This window comes from Lemur catta, chromosome 8, assembly GCF_020740605.2.
Source record: "Lemur catta isolate mLemCat1 chromosome 8, mLemCat1.pri, whole genome shotgun sequence".
Classification (NCBI taxonomy): Eukaryota; Metazoa; Chordata; class Mammalia; order Primates; family Lemuridae; genus Lemur; species Lemur catta.
In genome coordinates this window covers 55280911-55297832 of record NC_059135.1, presented here as the reverse complement: position 1 = coordinate 55297832, position 16922 = coordinate 55280911, and the positions used below count along the sequence as shown (strand labels likewise).

Genomic DNA, 16922 nt, shown 5'->3' with positions numbered 1-16922 from the left:
AGAGCTCTTTGTGTCAACAAGAACAGCCAGCTCTCCTGGCCGGCTCCCAGGACTCAGAGTAGGGCTATCATTTTTGTTTGCTTTGCAAATATCTTAATGGGAAGTGGTTCAATACCACCTATGGGTTAATCTGAGGGGTTCTGCTTGGCAGCTGTTAGCTCTGAGAACCACATGGCCGCTCTCTTGGGTGGAGAGAGTCAGGCTAGCTGTTAACTGCCCAGTGCCAGGTTGAGGCATCATCTTTGCTTATTGGATTTATGGACTGGCAGGAAGCACCTTGTTGACTTTTATTTTTAGTTTGTTCCTCCTGTGAGAGTAAGGATGTTATTCTCAGATCCAATTGTGCTTTTCTCTCTAAGGCAGGGCAGTTGTTTAAATTCTTTTCCCTAGCATGAGGCATCCTTTCACTTAAGCTCATTCTTATAGAATCTGAAATTTAATATTAAAACTGGTGGTATGGTAATGGTGGAGGTGGTATTGTTGCCAGAAGAAGGATCTAGTGTGTCAGCCTGCAGGGAGGGCTAACAGTGGCAGCCACAGCCCTGTGTCTTTACTCGGGATCTAAACAACAGAATAGATAGTGAACTTCCCTGCTCTACTGTTCCCTTAGTCTCCCCCCATCCCACCGCTCACCCTTCCGCCCCTGCTTGAATGTGGCTTTCACTTGTCTTGACCCATAGGAATGTTTCCCTGGGTGACATGACCAAATCATGCCTTTCTGGATCTGTGTCTGCTGACACTGATGCAGATGATCTCTTTCTTTATGCTTTCCTCCCTGGATTTCAGGCTTGGTTGGATAGTTTCCAGAAAGCAGGTTAGGGAAGTCCCTGGAGTGATGACAAACTTGTAGACAGCTAGCTTCCAAATGCCCCATTTGTAAAAATGCAAAAAGTTTATATTTCACTGTAGATCCAGGGAAAAATGTCCAGCTACCCTCAAGAATGGTGCAACCCTGCTTCTAAAACCTTGTTCTTTCTTGGGAGGTTTCCACACCTGTTTGTACGAGTACCTGTGATTGACATCAGGGGCCCTGGAGTCCAGTAGACTTGATACTGTGGAGGGTAAGAACCTCATGAACCCACTTATTTTCTCAGAGCCTCAGTTTCCTCATCTTTAAATGGCAGATCAAATGGCACAAAATCTACCTCACCAAGTTGTGAAAGTTAAGTGAGATAACATATGCAAAGTACATAGCATCTTATCTGACATATAAAAAGCACTCACATATAGTAATGAGAGGAAGAATTATTGTTCTTATCTCTGAGGCATCCACCTTTCTTTACATAACCCTTAGTATTATTCATTTTTTTTCCCTGAAGTACTCATTTTGAAGTCTGTTACTCCCAATCCTTTAAAATCAAGCCAGTGCCAAATTGAGGACAATGTGAACAAAGTAAAGTAAATAATGATGATAAAAGAGTATAATATGTTGAATAAAATAAGAATTCATGAATCCACATTGATAAAAGGAAGGCAGGAAGGAACAGGGTAAGCTCTTCCTTGCAATAAAATGTGAAATAATAAAGGTAGATGGAATGATGGAAACAGAAAATCACCATTTGGCAACTATTAAAATAATAATTGTTTGAGGTAAGAATCATGAATGGATGCTAAAACTAGTAGGTGTCAGTTTGAGAGTAATAAGCTATTTGCATAGGCTCAGAGTAAATCCCCATAGGAAACTTACTGATTGCAAAAGGACACTGGAGAAACCTGGCAGAAACCACGTTAGCCAAATGATGAAACTTAGCATCACCAGTCGTTGGACAAATTGACAGTTGTGCCTCCTGATGTGATGCACTGAGAAGAAGACAACCTCACTTCCGTGGATTTCTTGCCAAATATGCATAACCTGAATTTAATCATGAGGAAACAGCAGACAAACCCAAACAGAGGAAGCTTCTACAAAATGACTGGCCTGTGGCTCCAAAATGAAACACAAAGGAAGACTGAGGAACTATTCCAGATGAAAGGAGACTAAGCGAACATGACAACAATGACAACTGAGTGTAATCTATGATCCAGGATTTTCTTTTGGTGTGGAAGACATCACTGGCACATTTGGCAAAATCTAAATACAATCTGGAGATTGGATAATAGTATCATATTAATTTCCTGATTTTGATCACTGTACTCTGGTCATGTAAGAGAATGCCCTTTCTTTTAAAACACACACACACATTGAAATATTGAGATATAAAGGAGTATCAGGTTTGCAACTGACTCTCAAATGGTTTAGAAAAAATTTAAGTATATTTGTATGTGTGTATGTATATCAGTATGGAGAGAAAGGGAGAGACAGCAGACAAAGAAAATAGGTAAAATGTTAATGGTTCGAAAGTCCAGTGAGGAATATAGAGAATTTCTTATACTATTCTTGCATTTTTTCTATAAATATGGATGTAAATCAAAATAAAAACTTACAGTAAAACAATCAAGTCAGTGCTATTTCTTGTCCTTTAGATAGGGAAATTCATCAGCTACTTTCTCTTTAGACTCCTGATGCCTCTCTATTCACACCTAAATATCTATCCACATCATTGTTGCCCTGCTTAATTACTGTTCTCAAGTTTTTCTGCTGTGACATTTTTGACTAGTCACCACCCACTGCATACAACCTTGTTTAGGCTTTTCATTCTTAAAAATTCCCTAAAATGCCTCTCTGTCCTCTCACATTTCCTCTCTCACCTGTCCTTGGGCCCCATCATTTAGTGCCATGCACATCATGCACTTCATTTCAGCACTTCTTGCTTCTCTTTGTTCAACCTGAACATTACTTTCAGAATTAAAGGAAAAAGACTGGGTTAAATATTATCTTTTGAGGGCGCAGTGATAAAAAGAACATCTCCAAGGAACATGGATGTTGGACGTATCTTTTCCTCTGACTCACTTGGACAAGTGATGTCACCCCTCTGCACCTCAGTTTCCCTAGTTACAGCACAAAAAGGATGTAGTATATGGTCTTTGAAGTTTCCTTTATCTCTGCAAGCCTATGCCCTGGCCTAATCCAGTCTTTAAAGTGCTAGAACTGTACATCAAAAGTAGCTCAACCCACAAGTTACCTTAAGACCTTCCCCAAAGGAAAAGCATAGCTTCCAGAAAAGAAGCCACTCAGATACCCCATCGTTATTATTCTCCTTTGAAATTTCCATGTTTAGGGATTTGTCTTTCGGTGCAAAACCATAAACAATAAGTATAATACCTTGTTAAGTATGCATTTTATTTCTAACTTTTGACCATGTATACGTCTCTTAATTTAATCCTTTTAAAATCCTATTGTCTCTCTGAGCTCCCTTGGTTGCTGTAAAGAACTGAAGTAAGCTTCATGGCTGGCTCTCAGTTGAGTGTCCTTTTTTCCAGTAAGGCAAGCATTCTCAGCAGAATGAAGAAAAGCCTTCTGCTCCTACCTTAGACTTCTACACAGTGACAGCTGCCTTCTAGAAAGTAGTGAAGGAGGAAAAAAAAAATAAATGAGAATGCAAGAACTGGCAAATTAAGACAATGTGGGCTCTCAGTTGGGGAAAAGCAATGAGGCAAACAAATATGATCAAATTTAAAGGGCTCGATGGGATTCGGGAAATTACCATAAGTGCATAAATCTAACTACTGCTAACTTGGAGCAGCGGCATTATGAGACATTTATTAGCCTTTTTGAGCCCTTCTAATGATTTGTCCTTGAGCCATGTTCTAAAACTTAAAATAATTGTTTGTTTTAGAGAAAACACATTTCCATATATTTACATATAACTTGTATATTTAACTCATTCAGCAAAGATACTGATTGGGGTGGGATATGGTGTATGAATTCAGAATTGTTATAAAAGTTACCAAGTATCCAAACCTAATGGGAAAAAAAGTAATACAAAAGCTGTGAAGTTCATTTCTTCTTGTTTCCCTTTCTTCTCCTGCAATAATGGTGTTCTTATTTCTCACTGTTATTGTTTCTCTTCTCTTGTGTTCTTTGTATTTCCTTCATATCATACATTGAAGCCCAGGAATGTTTTTCCTTTTTAGAAATCAAAAAATACCAATTATAATAATAATGAGTCACCACCTTTCACCTTTCAAAGAGGTAAAGATTCAAAAGACTGATAATACCCAGTGCTGGAGATATGATAGGAAATGGATCCTTTCATACTTTTGTGGATACGAGTATTAATTTTTATTGCTTTTTAGAGGAAAATTTGGTGATACAATGCAAAAGCCTTAAAATAGAAAAAAATTTTCTCACCCTTTAACTCAACGGCTTTACATATGAGATTTATCCTGTGGAAATAACTAGATGAGTACTCATAACTGTATGTACTGAATAGTTAATGATCCATTATTTATAATGTGCAAAAATTGGAAAAAATTAAAATATCCAAAAATAAGAGATAGTTAAGCCACTTATGATAAGCACTCAACAGAATACTGTATAGCCATAAATATGATGATATACATGTACAGTTGCATATGTGTATATCACACACTCACAAATATGTGGAAGGATGCTCATAATTACCAAGGGTAGGTTAAATGGTAAATATAGCATGAACCATTATTTTTAAAAATGTGTTTTATATGTATAGAAAAGTATCCAAAAAGATATACACAAGATATTAGCTAATTATATCTGAGTGTGGGCATTTTCCCTGATGTTTATTTTCTTCTCCTTGAATATCTGTATTTTATATAGTACCACAGTGAATATACATTATTTTTAACCATATAAAATAATTTTTAATTAGAAAAAGGGGAAAAAAGGCAACATTTTGCAACCAGTTCTTTTAGTCATTTACTTTGGGGAGAATGGCAGATATTACTATATTTTTACTGATTAATGGTTAGTAAATATTCAGACAACTTGGGAATTTAGAGCATTTTTATCAGCTGAAAGATAATGAAGAAGAAAAAACAAATGAGCACAGCAATATCTAGAGCTCTGATATCTCAAAAGCCTAGTGGCTTATGGTACTTGCTCTTGTTTGGTCTCCTGCCTTGATCAAAACCTGATAAAGCTCACCTTCAGTAGGTGATTTGCAGATACTTTTAATTGGTCAGAAGGTGGCACCAGACAAATCAGGTACACACCAAATTTTCAGTATGTTTATGCTCAATATATTGTGTGAATATGCCAGGGAGCCTCCAACTCTGCCTAGAGTGGAAGTGGGTAGGATGGGAGTCAGGACAGGAAAGACTTTTCAGAGGAGCTGACACCTAAGCTAAAGGGTAAGAATGCAATGGCTAGGTGGGCAAGAGAGGAGACAGAATTCAGAACCGTGGAAATAGGAATACAACCCTGGGAGATTTCAGGGGTGTTTGACAAATGCTTATTTATTGTGGTGGAAGTGGTAGTAAATAGGAAACAGAAACATTCTAGAAATCCTAGCTTTCCAGTCTTTGTAATAAAAGATAAATTAACATATACATTTTGGATGCCTTTGAATTTAACACAGAATAATACACAATAGTACATAACAGATAATTGTGCTCTTCTTAAGACATTTTGATACCTTCCACTCCTCTGTGCCTTCAAAGCTATTTAAATAAGTACACAAAGTAAGAAGAATATGCAGTTACACCCGGGTGATGCAAACCGGGGAAGAGTAGATGCATAGTGACAATGCTGGGGGATTCAGATCTAGGTGTTGTTCCACATTTATATCCTCAGCCCTTAGAATGTTCAGATGACACATAAGAACTAAATAAGAATGCTTGAGTTACCAGTTGTGATTCGACCTATGGCCAGTTCCTGTGGAAATCGAGTTAGCACTCAAGTCAGCATGGGATCTTTAACAAAGGACATTGTCTTCTTCTCTGATGTCATTACTTAAATGTCTTAATTTACCTTCATAACTTGAATTATTGAAATCATTTGTGAAGATGTTTATGTTTTCTATTATCTCTCATGGTAATAACTTCCATAAAGAAAGTTATATGACTTGTTTACCTGAAACTTGCCTACCTCAAGATTTTTGAGGGGGCCCTACTGTGTTAAAATATCCTTGTCTGAGCATATCTTCTGCAGGGTGGTTTGGCTGCTGCTTCTTGGGAACAAGAAGTTGACCTCTTTTTGTTAAGAGCTCTGTGTACAAAACATTTTTGTGCAAAGTAATCAAAGAAGCAGAAACAAATTTACTTGGTTATGCTGATTAGCCTTTCTTCTACGGCTACCAAGTGAGACACAAGTTTATGGGAAAAATACTCTCAAATTTAGAGACAGCAGGAAGCTAGCGAAAAATCAACCAACAATGAATTAGCTGTAACCTATCCTGTTTTGAAATTAGAATATGCTTTCAAGTGTGAACGACTAATGAATTTCTCAGTTTGTCTAGAAGCCATTCTAAATTATAATTGATAAAAGATAACGCATAATCTTGAAAACTTTATCAAAATTAATAAAAAGTATACAAAGAAACTAATTTAAGTGAAGTTTAGAAAATGGAGAATCAGAGGGTAGCCAGTGTGTCTCAACCCCTATGCAAGACAAAAGTTACTGATTCTAATCCTAAAGTAGAAAAAGGCCAGTTATGAGACAAGCTCGATTGATCGGCTACATCCCCAAAGAGTACCCTGCTTCCTTTGCTCTAATTCTAATGTGTAATTTGGTCTCCAGAGTATATCAGCCAACTAGTGAGGGGAAAAGTATCATCCGGATTATACCATCCATTGTAAAATCACACACTGGCATGCTGCTTTTCAAATATGACTCTTCTGAGTTTGGTTAGTGCAACTCAGCTCTCCCAAAAATCATCACCCCTCAATGAACTGACAAATTGAATTTTGGAGCCTGTGAAGCTGAGGCCCAGTCCCTGGACCACGGTGACTTCACCTAGTGCCGCCAGCGCAGCATGACAGAGCCAGCTGGCCTCATGTAACTGTGCTGCAGTAGTAGAAGGGAGATGCTGGGCATTCTCAGCAGCCCGCTACTCGGGGGCCAGCCTTCACCCTGCCTCTCATCCGGTCACACTGGGACCAGGGTTTAAGAAGAGGGAATTAGACGTGAGTTTTGTTTGGGGGCTTTCTCAGGACAGATGCCCAGCAGAAGGGTTCTCAATGGTGACTGAGAGTTTCCGTCTCCCCTAGACCCACAGTTCAATGAACTGACTTCAGCGAAGCAGCCGAGTCCTGGAGGCAATCTGTTTGAGACTTTAGTTATGCTTCCAAGAGGCCAGTGGAGCCCTAGAAATATGCAGTGAATTATACAAAGAGAGAAAACTACCTCCTATTTATTCACCACCCTTTGATAGCCAGATTTATTGCTTCTGCCATTTAGCATGTGATTCCTAACAGAGGCTGATGACAGTATTTTTTTAATAAGTTTTCCTACAGATTCAAAAAACAATATCACAATTCAAAAATGAATACTTCCTTAATATCATCTAATACCAATCCATAGTCAAATTTTCCCAATTGTTCTAAGAATATCCTTTGTACATGTTTATCCAGGCCAGGATAAAATCTAGGACATTACATTAAATCAAGTTGTTATATCCCTAAATCTCTTTTAGTATAGAACAGTCCCTTTTTCTCTCATAACACAGACTTATTAAGAGATTGGGGCCGGGCTTGGTGGCTCACGCCTGTAATCCTAGCACTCTGGGAGGCCGAGGTGGGCGGATTGTTTGAGGTCAGGAGTTCGAGACCAGCCTGAGCAAGAGTGAGACCTCGTCTCTACTAAAAAAAAAATAGAAAAGAAATTATACAGACAGCTAAAAACATATATATATATATGTGTGTATATATATATATATATATATATATATATAGAAAAAATAAGCCGGGCATGGTGGTACATGCCTGTAGTCCCAGCTACTCGAGAGGCTGAGGCAGGAGGATTGCTCGAGCCCAGGAGTTTGAGGTTGCTATGAGCTAGGCTGATACCACGACACTCTAGCCCGGGCAACAGAGTGAGACTCTGTCTCAAAAAAAAAAAAGAAATTGGGTCTATTCTAAAATAACTCACCTTCTGTATTTGCCTGCTTGCTTTCTTGTGGTCTTAGCTTATCCCTCTATGTGCTGTGTTTTGTGTAAACTGTTAGACAAAAGAGTAGATTCAAATGAAATGTTTTTGACCAAAAGGAAAACAAAACATCCTGGGTAATTTTAAATACTTCGTGTTGCTTCACATCACAAGACAATGCTGTCCTGGCATTAGTGGTGCTAAGATTGAGCACTGGTTAAAATGGTGACTTTCTGAGTTCTCCACTGTACACTGCTCTTCTTGTGACCTGAAGGAAGGAATCTGTATGGTGGTACTTTGGCACCGTATATCCTGTTGCCCATCAATCATTTGTCTAATGCCTTTATCAGCAATTGATAATTCTTGCCTGAATCAATAATTTCCCTCTGGCATCTCCGTTTCAATAGTCAGCAAGTCTTATGGTGCACTGCTTACTAGTTATGGTATGAAACAAGTCGTTAGCTTCTTGATCCTTAATTCCCTCATCTGTAAAAATGGGGATAAAAATAGAACCAATCCACATGGCCATTGACAGTATTATATGAGATGACTATGTGTACATGCTTTGCCCAGTGCCTGGTGGCATGTGTGCATGTGATAAATAATAAATAATAAAAAGTTTTGCCCATTATTTTTCTTGTTTTGGTGGTGACATATTGCAGAGCATTAGCCACTTGCTGCCAGTCTCATGTACCTGAGACAAAAAACACAGAAAAACAAACAAACCAAAAAAAACCCTAAAAAACTAATGAAATCTCTGAAAAGGAATTGAGGCAGTTAGACTTTGGAAGAAAATTAACTTGTACCATTTTTTAAAAAAACAAATTGGAATTTGTTTGGAATAAAGACTGCTCAGATCATTGTTTCCGCAGATGATTTCTAAAAACCAGTAGTCCCTCAACATGCTCCACAGGAGAAGGGTCCGTTGTTAAAATAATTAAAATAACGTCTAGAAAATGTTTCCCATTCTTTTCCTCTCTTGGAGTTTCATTGTGCATATTATTCGGTTAAGGGCTCTAGGAAAGCCGTCAGGAAAGAAACCTGCTTAACTTTGGTTAATCAAAGATTTTCTTATTTATTTGCCTACTTCCTCACTCCCACCCCTCCCATTTTTTTATACCAAGTAACACACATAAAATTACATTGAGCTGCCTTAGATTCTTCCAAAGGCTTGAATGAGGAGGGAATCAAACCGATGAGCCGACAACCTCTCCCTCTGCGGAGAGATGGGAGGTGTGGGAGGTGTCTGCCACTGGCCTTTGGATCCTGAAAAGCCACACAAGTTAGAGGAGTTCTCAGGAAGTTCATTTCTTTGTTGGAGCAGAAAACGCAGAAATTGGGGACCTGGCAGTAATCCAAAGCTAAACTCTCCTCCCTAGATTTTCTCCTAGAGGACCTCAGAATCCACCCCCTGTAGGTGTTTTGTAGCCACTGCGACTTGCCTAGGCTGGACAGGAGTGAGTCCCTTGGGCCAATGCATAGAGACAGAAGGGCATGGAGTGTATCATGGTTCAGAGGAAGAGCAAAGATTTGGGGTCAGATGAACATGGGTCAAAGTCTAAGTACTACAAGGTATTCCCCATAATACCTGAGAACATACCTTAAGCTCTCTGAACCTCAGTTTCTTCCTCTGTATAATAGGTACAATTGAAGTCCTTAGCTCAAATGGTTACAAAGCTATCATTAGATATTTAAAAGCATTTAAAAAATATGTACTGCTATATAAATGCTAATTAATTTACTTGTAATGCCAATGGTATCCTTACTGATCCACGTGGCCCCATATTTTGTGAGTCCACTAGTCATTCATTTATTCATTCAACTTGTCTAGTATTTATTGAGCATTTACTATGTACCAGGCAATGGGTTTGGGGTTGATATCAAGTATGGAATAAAGTAGATCCGGTCCCTGACTTCATGGAGCTTACATTCCACTGTAGGAGACAAATGTGTAATTATAGTCCCCTCCCCCCAGGTACTGATGTGGTATTTTTTAAATGGGCGTATTGCTTATAATCTATAAATAGATGCATTTGGAAGGTAATATCCACAAAAAGATATATGGAAATGAATTTGTCAGTTTATGTAAAGAATAAGATTATTAATGTAGAGCTGGAAGAGACCATAGGAATCATTTAACTCAATCCTCTCATTTTATTTATGAGGAAAACTAGGACCCAGAATACTATGGAAATTAAGCCACAGTGTGTTTGGTGTGTGTGCAATGTGTGATCGTGGATATTGGGGCAGGAATCGGAACACAGATTTCCCTTTTCTAGTCAGTGCTTTCCTCTCTGCTGGGTTCCATCTGAAACGCATTGTAAAGGCAGCTCGTATTTTAACCATGTGTTATAATCACACTTTCATACAGTGTGTTCCAATTACTAGAAATTAGGGACCCAGGACAATTGATTTTTCCAAACTTTGTTTCATGAAACAATATTTTACTAGATGTTAAGTTATCACTTTAAGCTTCTTGGTCAAATTACTTTTGGACACCTGCATCTTCCCTGTATCTCCACTTCAGAGATCTATAAATGTTTATTGTGATTGTAAAAGATTATTCCTGTAATCTTTTAAGGAAACCTCTGAAACTATGTACCATCCAGAATTTCCCAAACTTATTTGACTACAGAATCCATTTTAAATTCTGTAACCTTGAATGTGATTAATGTCCTGTGCAAAAAGTATAGCTTCAGCATCGACTTGACTGGCTTCTTGGTAAAGTTTGTGGAAGCCTAATAGTGCTCACTAAACCAAATTCAATCACACAGCTTTAAAAACGGCAGTTCCTGGATCTTAGGAATTCAGGCAGACTGTGGATGTGTAGTGACCTGTAGGAGCAACACCTACTGGGATACACTACCCTAAGTTAACCGTGTTTTTTAAACTGAGGACTGGAATGGGAAACAATGAAAGCTTAAAAGATACTTTCTGATACATCTTTGAAAAAAAGCAACCCTCTTTAAGTTTTTTAAAAAATTATTATTTTCATGCCTTTTAAAAATTATTATTATTGTTGTTGTTTTTTAGGCATTCACAAGCCCAGAGTTCTCCAAAGGGGTGTGATATCTTCACAGGACATGCAAAGAAGGTAGCTGGACATCTTGATTCCAAGTAACTGTGTCTCCTTCCTTCGTACTCATCCAAGTCCATGGGCATGAAGCCTATCTGTGCCTGCTTGGTTGGGCCATCCAAACCTGAAACTGTTAGTGATATTTTGAAGTCTTTGAGACAAAAGCCCAGCTTGCTAAAGAGCTTTGGTTCAGTAGAGAGACAGGGAGGTACAGTGGAGAGAGAATCAAAAGCCTGGAAATTTGCTGCTGAGAATAAATGTTAGCTGTTCCCCGAGGTGATTTGTCTGTGCACTCCACTCTCTACAGATGTTAGAGCCTCTTTCTGAGTAAGGACCCCAGGTTCTTTGGTAGCACTTTGATATCCTGCTCGAATTCAATATGTGAAATGGAGGCGTCTCTCTGTGACTTGGAGCCCACAGCAGGCTTTGAAGTCTGATCCAATTTTTGCTGCCTACTATTTGATGTTGAAAGGATGAAATGAGGAAAATGTACAGTTTTTGCCAGTAACTCTGCTGAGCATATGTAAGATTAAAAAAACAAAATCCTTTGGATGATGTACTTAGAAATGTTAAGTAGATTAATACCTTCCTATAGGTTTTCTATTTTCTTTCTCAAGGATAAAAATTAAGTGTAGGTGAAAATCAGTGCATAGCTGTTTTTATATTCTGGGCTATAATTAATTTAAGAGAGGGCTGGGTTGACTTACTGTGAGGACGAAATAAATGAATGAAGCAAAAGGTATTGAGACTTTGCTTCTAATTGCCCCAAGGAGAGGACCTCCACTCAGTTCTATACAAGATGGGAGCAACGTACAAATGACTCCAATATACGTAGCCTCTTCCCCTTACAGTCAGGGTTAAGGGTCCCTTAGTTAAATAGAGACCCATGTCCTTAAGGCTGCTTTATCAGAGGATAAGAATAATATTTCTCTTACTGGGTCTTTCTGAAGCACTCAGTTTCTGGGACTGATTTGCTGTCTTCTCGGACATGCCATCCTGCTCCAGATCACCAAAGACTGGGTCCCTGGGGAGCCTCTCAAAAACCTGGTAAGGAGAACATTTTGAATTGCATGCTGCTTCTACTGTTTGCATGTTTGTATACTTTTTAGTGCATTGTTCGGATAGGACTGTCCGTCTAGAAGGCAGAACTCAGTTACATGACCTAATGTTAGCAAAAAGTTCAGGTTTTGGAAGCCATACAGGCGGATGTAAGATTTGTCTTAAAGGAAGGAGTTTATAATCTACCGATGCCACTTAAGTTTACCTTTCTGAGGGAAGATAATGAACAGCAGAAGCTATTCTTTTCCCTTTACTTGTAAGAACCTTAAAATTCCAAAATTTTATTTTTTTAAAAGAAAGACAAATAGCTGACCAGCTTTTAGTGGAGCAGATCACTCAGGGCCAAAATCTAGGGTTTGATAAAGAATATGGATTTAGAGAGTAGTTCTGTCCTTTTGGCAACATGACCATTCTTTCAGCAAAAATGTAGACATCTTGTTATATGCCTTTGAGAAATGACTATTTCTGGCCCCTTTTCTAAATTCTTTGCTACAGAATATGGTAAACATCAGTTTCAGGGTTGTGTGTAGCTATAATCAGTACTTCTGGAAGGTAAAATAGAAACATGATTGTAAGAAATATTTACAAACCGGAAGATACTAAGGACAATGTGGACCATTCCAAGGAAAGAAACCTTTTCAACTTAAGATATTGATGTCTCACTTAATGTCAACTCATCTATTTTTCTGAAATACGTAGTAATTTCTCAGGTCTCTCCACATTTCTCCTTAGCCTGTTTTTCAGTGACAAAGTAGTTCAATACAAAGTGGGAAAAGCATAATAAATGTGTTATGAACTTCGGTCCATATGGAACTTAAACTCTTGGAAAGAATCAAGAAAGAATGATTCCATTAGAGCAGAGCCTTTTAAATGGACATGTAGTAAATGATAAACTTGTCAAGGAAATATTTTCCTCACAGCCAGAGAGTGTTCGGGAATAAGTCCACAATGAGGTAGGGGTAGGAGTAGTACAAAAGAAAGGTAAATTTAGAGGAAAGATGGTATGCTGGAGCAGAATCCATTATGCAATAATTTGGTTGGTACTTTGCTCTATCCAAAGAGGCAATCTCTATCTTTTATTTGGAGTATTTAGAGCATTTACATTTAATATGATTATTGATATGTTTTAGTTTAAATCTGTCATCTTGTTATTTTCTATTTGTCCCTTCTAGTCTTTGTTCTCTTTTGGCATTCTACTTTAAAATAGATGTAATTCCTGAAAAGAAAAGCTTTAAGTATGGTTGAGCAGCTACACCATACTGACAGGTTCCGGAGTCAGACATGCCTGGATTTGAATCTCTACTCTCCTATGTTAATCAAGTTACCTCAGAACCTACACATATAAAATGGAGGAAATGTAGTTCATAACTGAGAAGGTTTTACTGAGGATTAAATGAGCTAGTGTTAGTAAAGCGCATAGCATAGTGTCTGGTTCATAGCAAGGGTTCAGTAAATGTCACCTGCTGTTGTGGTAATTATTGTTATTGATATTATATAAATACAAAGGTAATCAATGGGTATGAATAACAGGTAGAGAAAGTTCTTTTTGTTACGCATTAAGTTTTGGTGGGCTAGGGTTCAGGAGGAGTAAAAGTACATTACATTTTGAATTAACAGTTATTAAAGAGAAAGAGACTTGTTGGATTACAGTCATCTTTCCTATTCTTTAGGGAAATATCTCAAAAAGTCAAACTTATTAATAAGTTACACATCTGATTTTCTGTAAATGGTTCATATGCACTTTCTTCTTACTACTGTCCATTCCTTCCAATTTAAATGATTTTCTGTTGGATCTGCCACCATCACCATTACCTCCCCTTATGCTCTTGTGAACAGCATCCTAAATGGTCTTCCTGTCTCCATCCTTCTTCTCCTCAACTTCTCTTATGCATAGATGCCTACAGAGATTTTCCAAACCAAAGCCCTGATCATGACATTCCCTTCCTCCATACTCTTTAGTGACTCCTCAGCATCAACTCTAACTTTCTTGGCATGAGCTTCAAGGCTTTCTCTGTTCTGGTCCTAATCTTCTTTTCTAGCTCTAACTTCCAATAATCTCTCTTCCTCATTCTCTGCTTCAGAATATGTGAACTATTCTCTACACTTTGACCATGCCTGGTATGTTCTTTCTCTCTTCTGTGACTGTTCATGCTGCCCTCTCTGCTCCACCTGTCCTTCCCCATTCACTGTCAGAATCCTCACCATTCTCCAGGGTCCACAATGGCTGCCTACTCTATGACTTTTTGAACAGTACTTTTCACATCCTATTTTGTATTATAGTTATTTTCATGCATCTACTAGATTTTAAAATCTCTAGATTCACGTCTTTCCATTTATGAGTTCTCTTCTCACAACCTAAGTCCTCAAATTGAATTCTTGAGCATCCAAGGCCATGATGAAATGTAATGAGAGCAAGAATGAAATGAAACTGGAGGAAGTGAGTCAGAGAAAAGTTTTAAAATGTGTTTCTAGTAATCCTGGAACAAAATAAATGTCTCTTAGACACCCCCCCCAAAAGATATAACCTACTAATGGAACAAATTAAAACAATCCAAGCTGTTTCATTTTGTAGCTATTGTTTTGAACAGGGAGAGAAGGAAAGAAAGTTTAGGCAGGAAAAAGCATTATATGTAAATCAAATTTCCTTTGACCTTGGAAAGCGACAAAGATGAATTGAAGAACAAAAATTTTTCAGTTTTGTTTATGGTTTGTTTATATTATCAGTTGCAGAAGCAAGGGTATATATTCTTTAAGAGGCATTTTAGCAAATTATACCTTTATATTTAATTCTTTGCCTTATTTCAACCCATATTTTGTGGAAGCCTGAATGAGAATATTGTGACTTTTTCAGTTTTTAAAAAACTACTAACATCCAGCAGGTTTGCTTTCTAACTTGCAATGAGAACTAACTTTGTTGTTCTATGTAGAGTTCTGGTGGGGTGAGTATGAGGGGCACAGAATGAATCTAAAGTTACTCAAGCTCAGCTCAGAGCAGCCGTGCACAGAAGTCTGTAAATGTGAGGTTTGGACAAGGCTGTCTTTAGCCCCTTAATCAGAGAATATAAGAAGTGTCCCTAACTGGCCCATGTGGGCTGACTCATTGATCACATATGAGAGAAAAGCACAACATGCCCAGGAAACGCATAACACGAATCACTTTGTCACTGATCTAAGCAGTTAAATTATTTAACAGGACTGCCAGGAATGTATACAAACATGATCTAGTTTTACTATGCAAACAATTATACTTTAGGCATTTGTTCTTCTATTTATTTATTCACTCATTTACTCAAAAAATAATTATTAACACTTACTAAGTGCTAGGAACTGTCCTGGGCCAATATTTCTCAAACTGTTTTGAAATACCAATTTTGGGTTGGTTGTTTTCCAAATTTCCACAGTCTGATACTTTTGTAAAATATAATAAAAATGAATTACTAGAAAAATAATCATGTACTTGGTTATTGTATCAATATCAAATTCATGTCCACACAATGCTACAGTGTGGCAGAGGGAGACAGACAATAAACAATAAGCATAGCATGGCTGGGTGGGTGCAGTGGCTCACACCTATAAACCCAGCACTTTCGGAGGCGGAGGCAGGAGGATCGCTTGAAGTCAGGAGTTTGAGACCAGCCTGAACACCATAGCAAGACCTCGTCTTTACAAAAAATTTTTAAAAATTATTCAGGCATGGTGGCACATAACTATCTGTAGACCTTGCTACTCAGGAGGCTGAGGTGGGAGGATTGCTTAAGCCCAGGAGTTGGAGGCTGCAGTGAGCTATGATCATGCCACTGCATTCCAGCCTGGGTGACAGAGCAAGACCCTGTCTCTCTAAAAAAAAAAAAACCAACAAAACAAAACAAACAATAAGCATAACAGATAAGGCAATTGTATGAGATGTTAGAAGGGTGAAGTGTTATCAGGGAAAAAACACAGCAAAGGTGACTAGGAGTGGCCCAAGAGGAGGGTAGGTTGCAGGTGGCTGTGGTTTTAAACAGGGTGTTCAGTGTGGCTTCACTGAGAATGCGAGGCTTGAGGCTTGAATAAAGGCTGGAAGACTGCAAGCCAGTTTGCCATGTGGGTATCTAAGAAAAGAGCATTCCAGGCAGAGGAGTGGCCATGACAGAGGTCCTGAGGAAGAACATGCATGAGCTATAAATACCTGAAGAGTGGAAAGAAGCCCATGTATTAGAGCTGAGAGAGAGAAAGGGAGAGTTGTAGGAGATGAGGAGCCAGGTAGTGTGGAATCAGTACTTCTTAATGTCCTAACAAACACCCTGGGCATGTCGCTAAAATGAAGTCTCTGATTCAGCAGGTCTGGGTGGTTCCTGAGATCATGCACCTATAAAGAGCTTCTGTGTGGTGCCAGTGTTGTTGATCTGAGGCTCACATTATGAGTAGTGGGAAGCCAATGTGTGGAGGAGTGACATGGTCTGAGTTATGATTTAAAACAGTCACCCAGCTTTGGGGTTGAAGATTGACTACACATCATGAAGGAATGAAATAGTCTGTGTAAGCACATTTTCCAGACAACTGAAACTTTCTCAAACCTATAACTACCTTTCACATTGATTGTACCAAACACAGTTCTTATTTTTTGTGTCTTGGGGCATGATTATTAACGATTATCACACTGGGCTGTAATGCAGAGCAATCCTCAGAGACCATTGTGAAATGAGGCCACCTACTCTTACATTAAATGACCCTTGACCATTATGATTTTTAGTTAATGAGGCAGATTCTATTTCTTCTTCTTTGTCAACACAAAGCTGATGTTTCTTGCTATTGTTAACATACTGACTTTTCGTGACATACTTTTCTTTCCCTTCTTTCTTT

At 38.3% G+C, this 16922-nt stretch overlaps 1 protein-coding gene across 1 annotated transcript in view; it reads left to right on the top strand.

Moving 5' to 3' along the window:
* The window catches only part of MYO3B (myosin IIIB), a 373253-nt gene that overhangs the window by 282751 nt on the left and 73580 nt on the right, over nt 1-16922 (top strand). Inside the window, exons 31-32 of the mRNA XM_045560289.1 lie at nt 10979-11039; nt 11972-12068. Of these exons, the coding sequence (XP_045416245.1) occupies nt 10979-11039; nt 11972-12068 (158 nt within the window). The remainder of the gene's footprint in view (nt 1-10978; nt 11040-11971; nt 12069-16922) is intronic.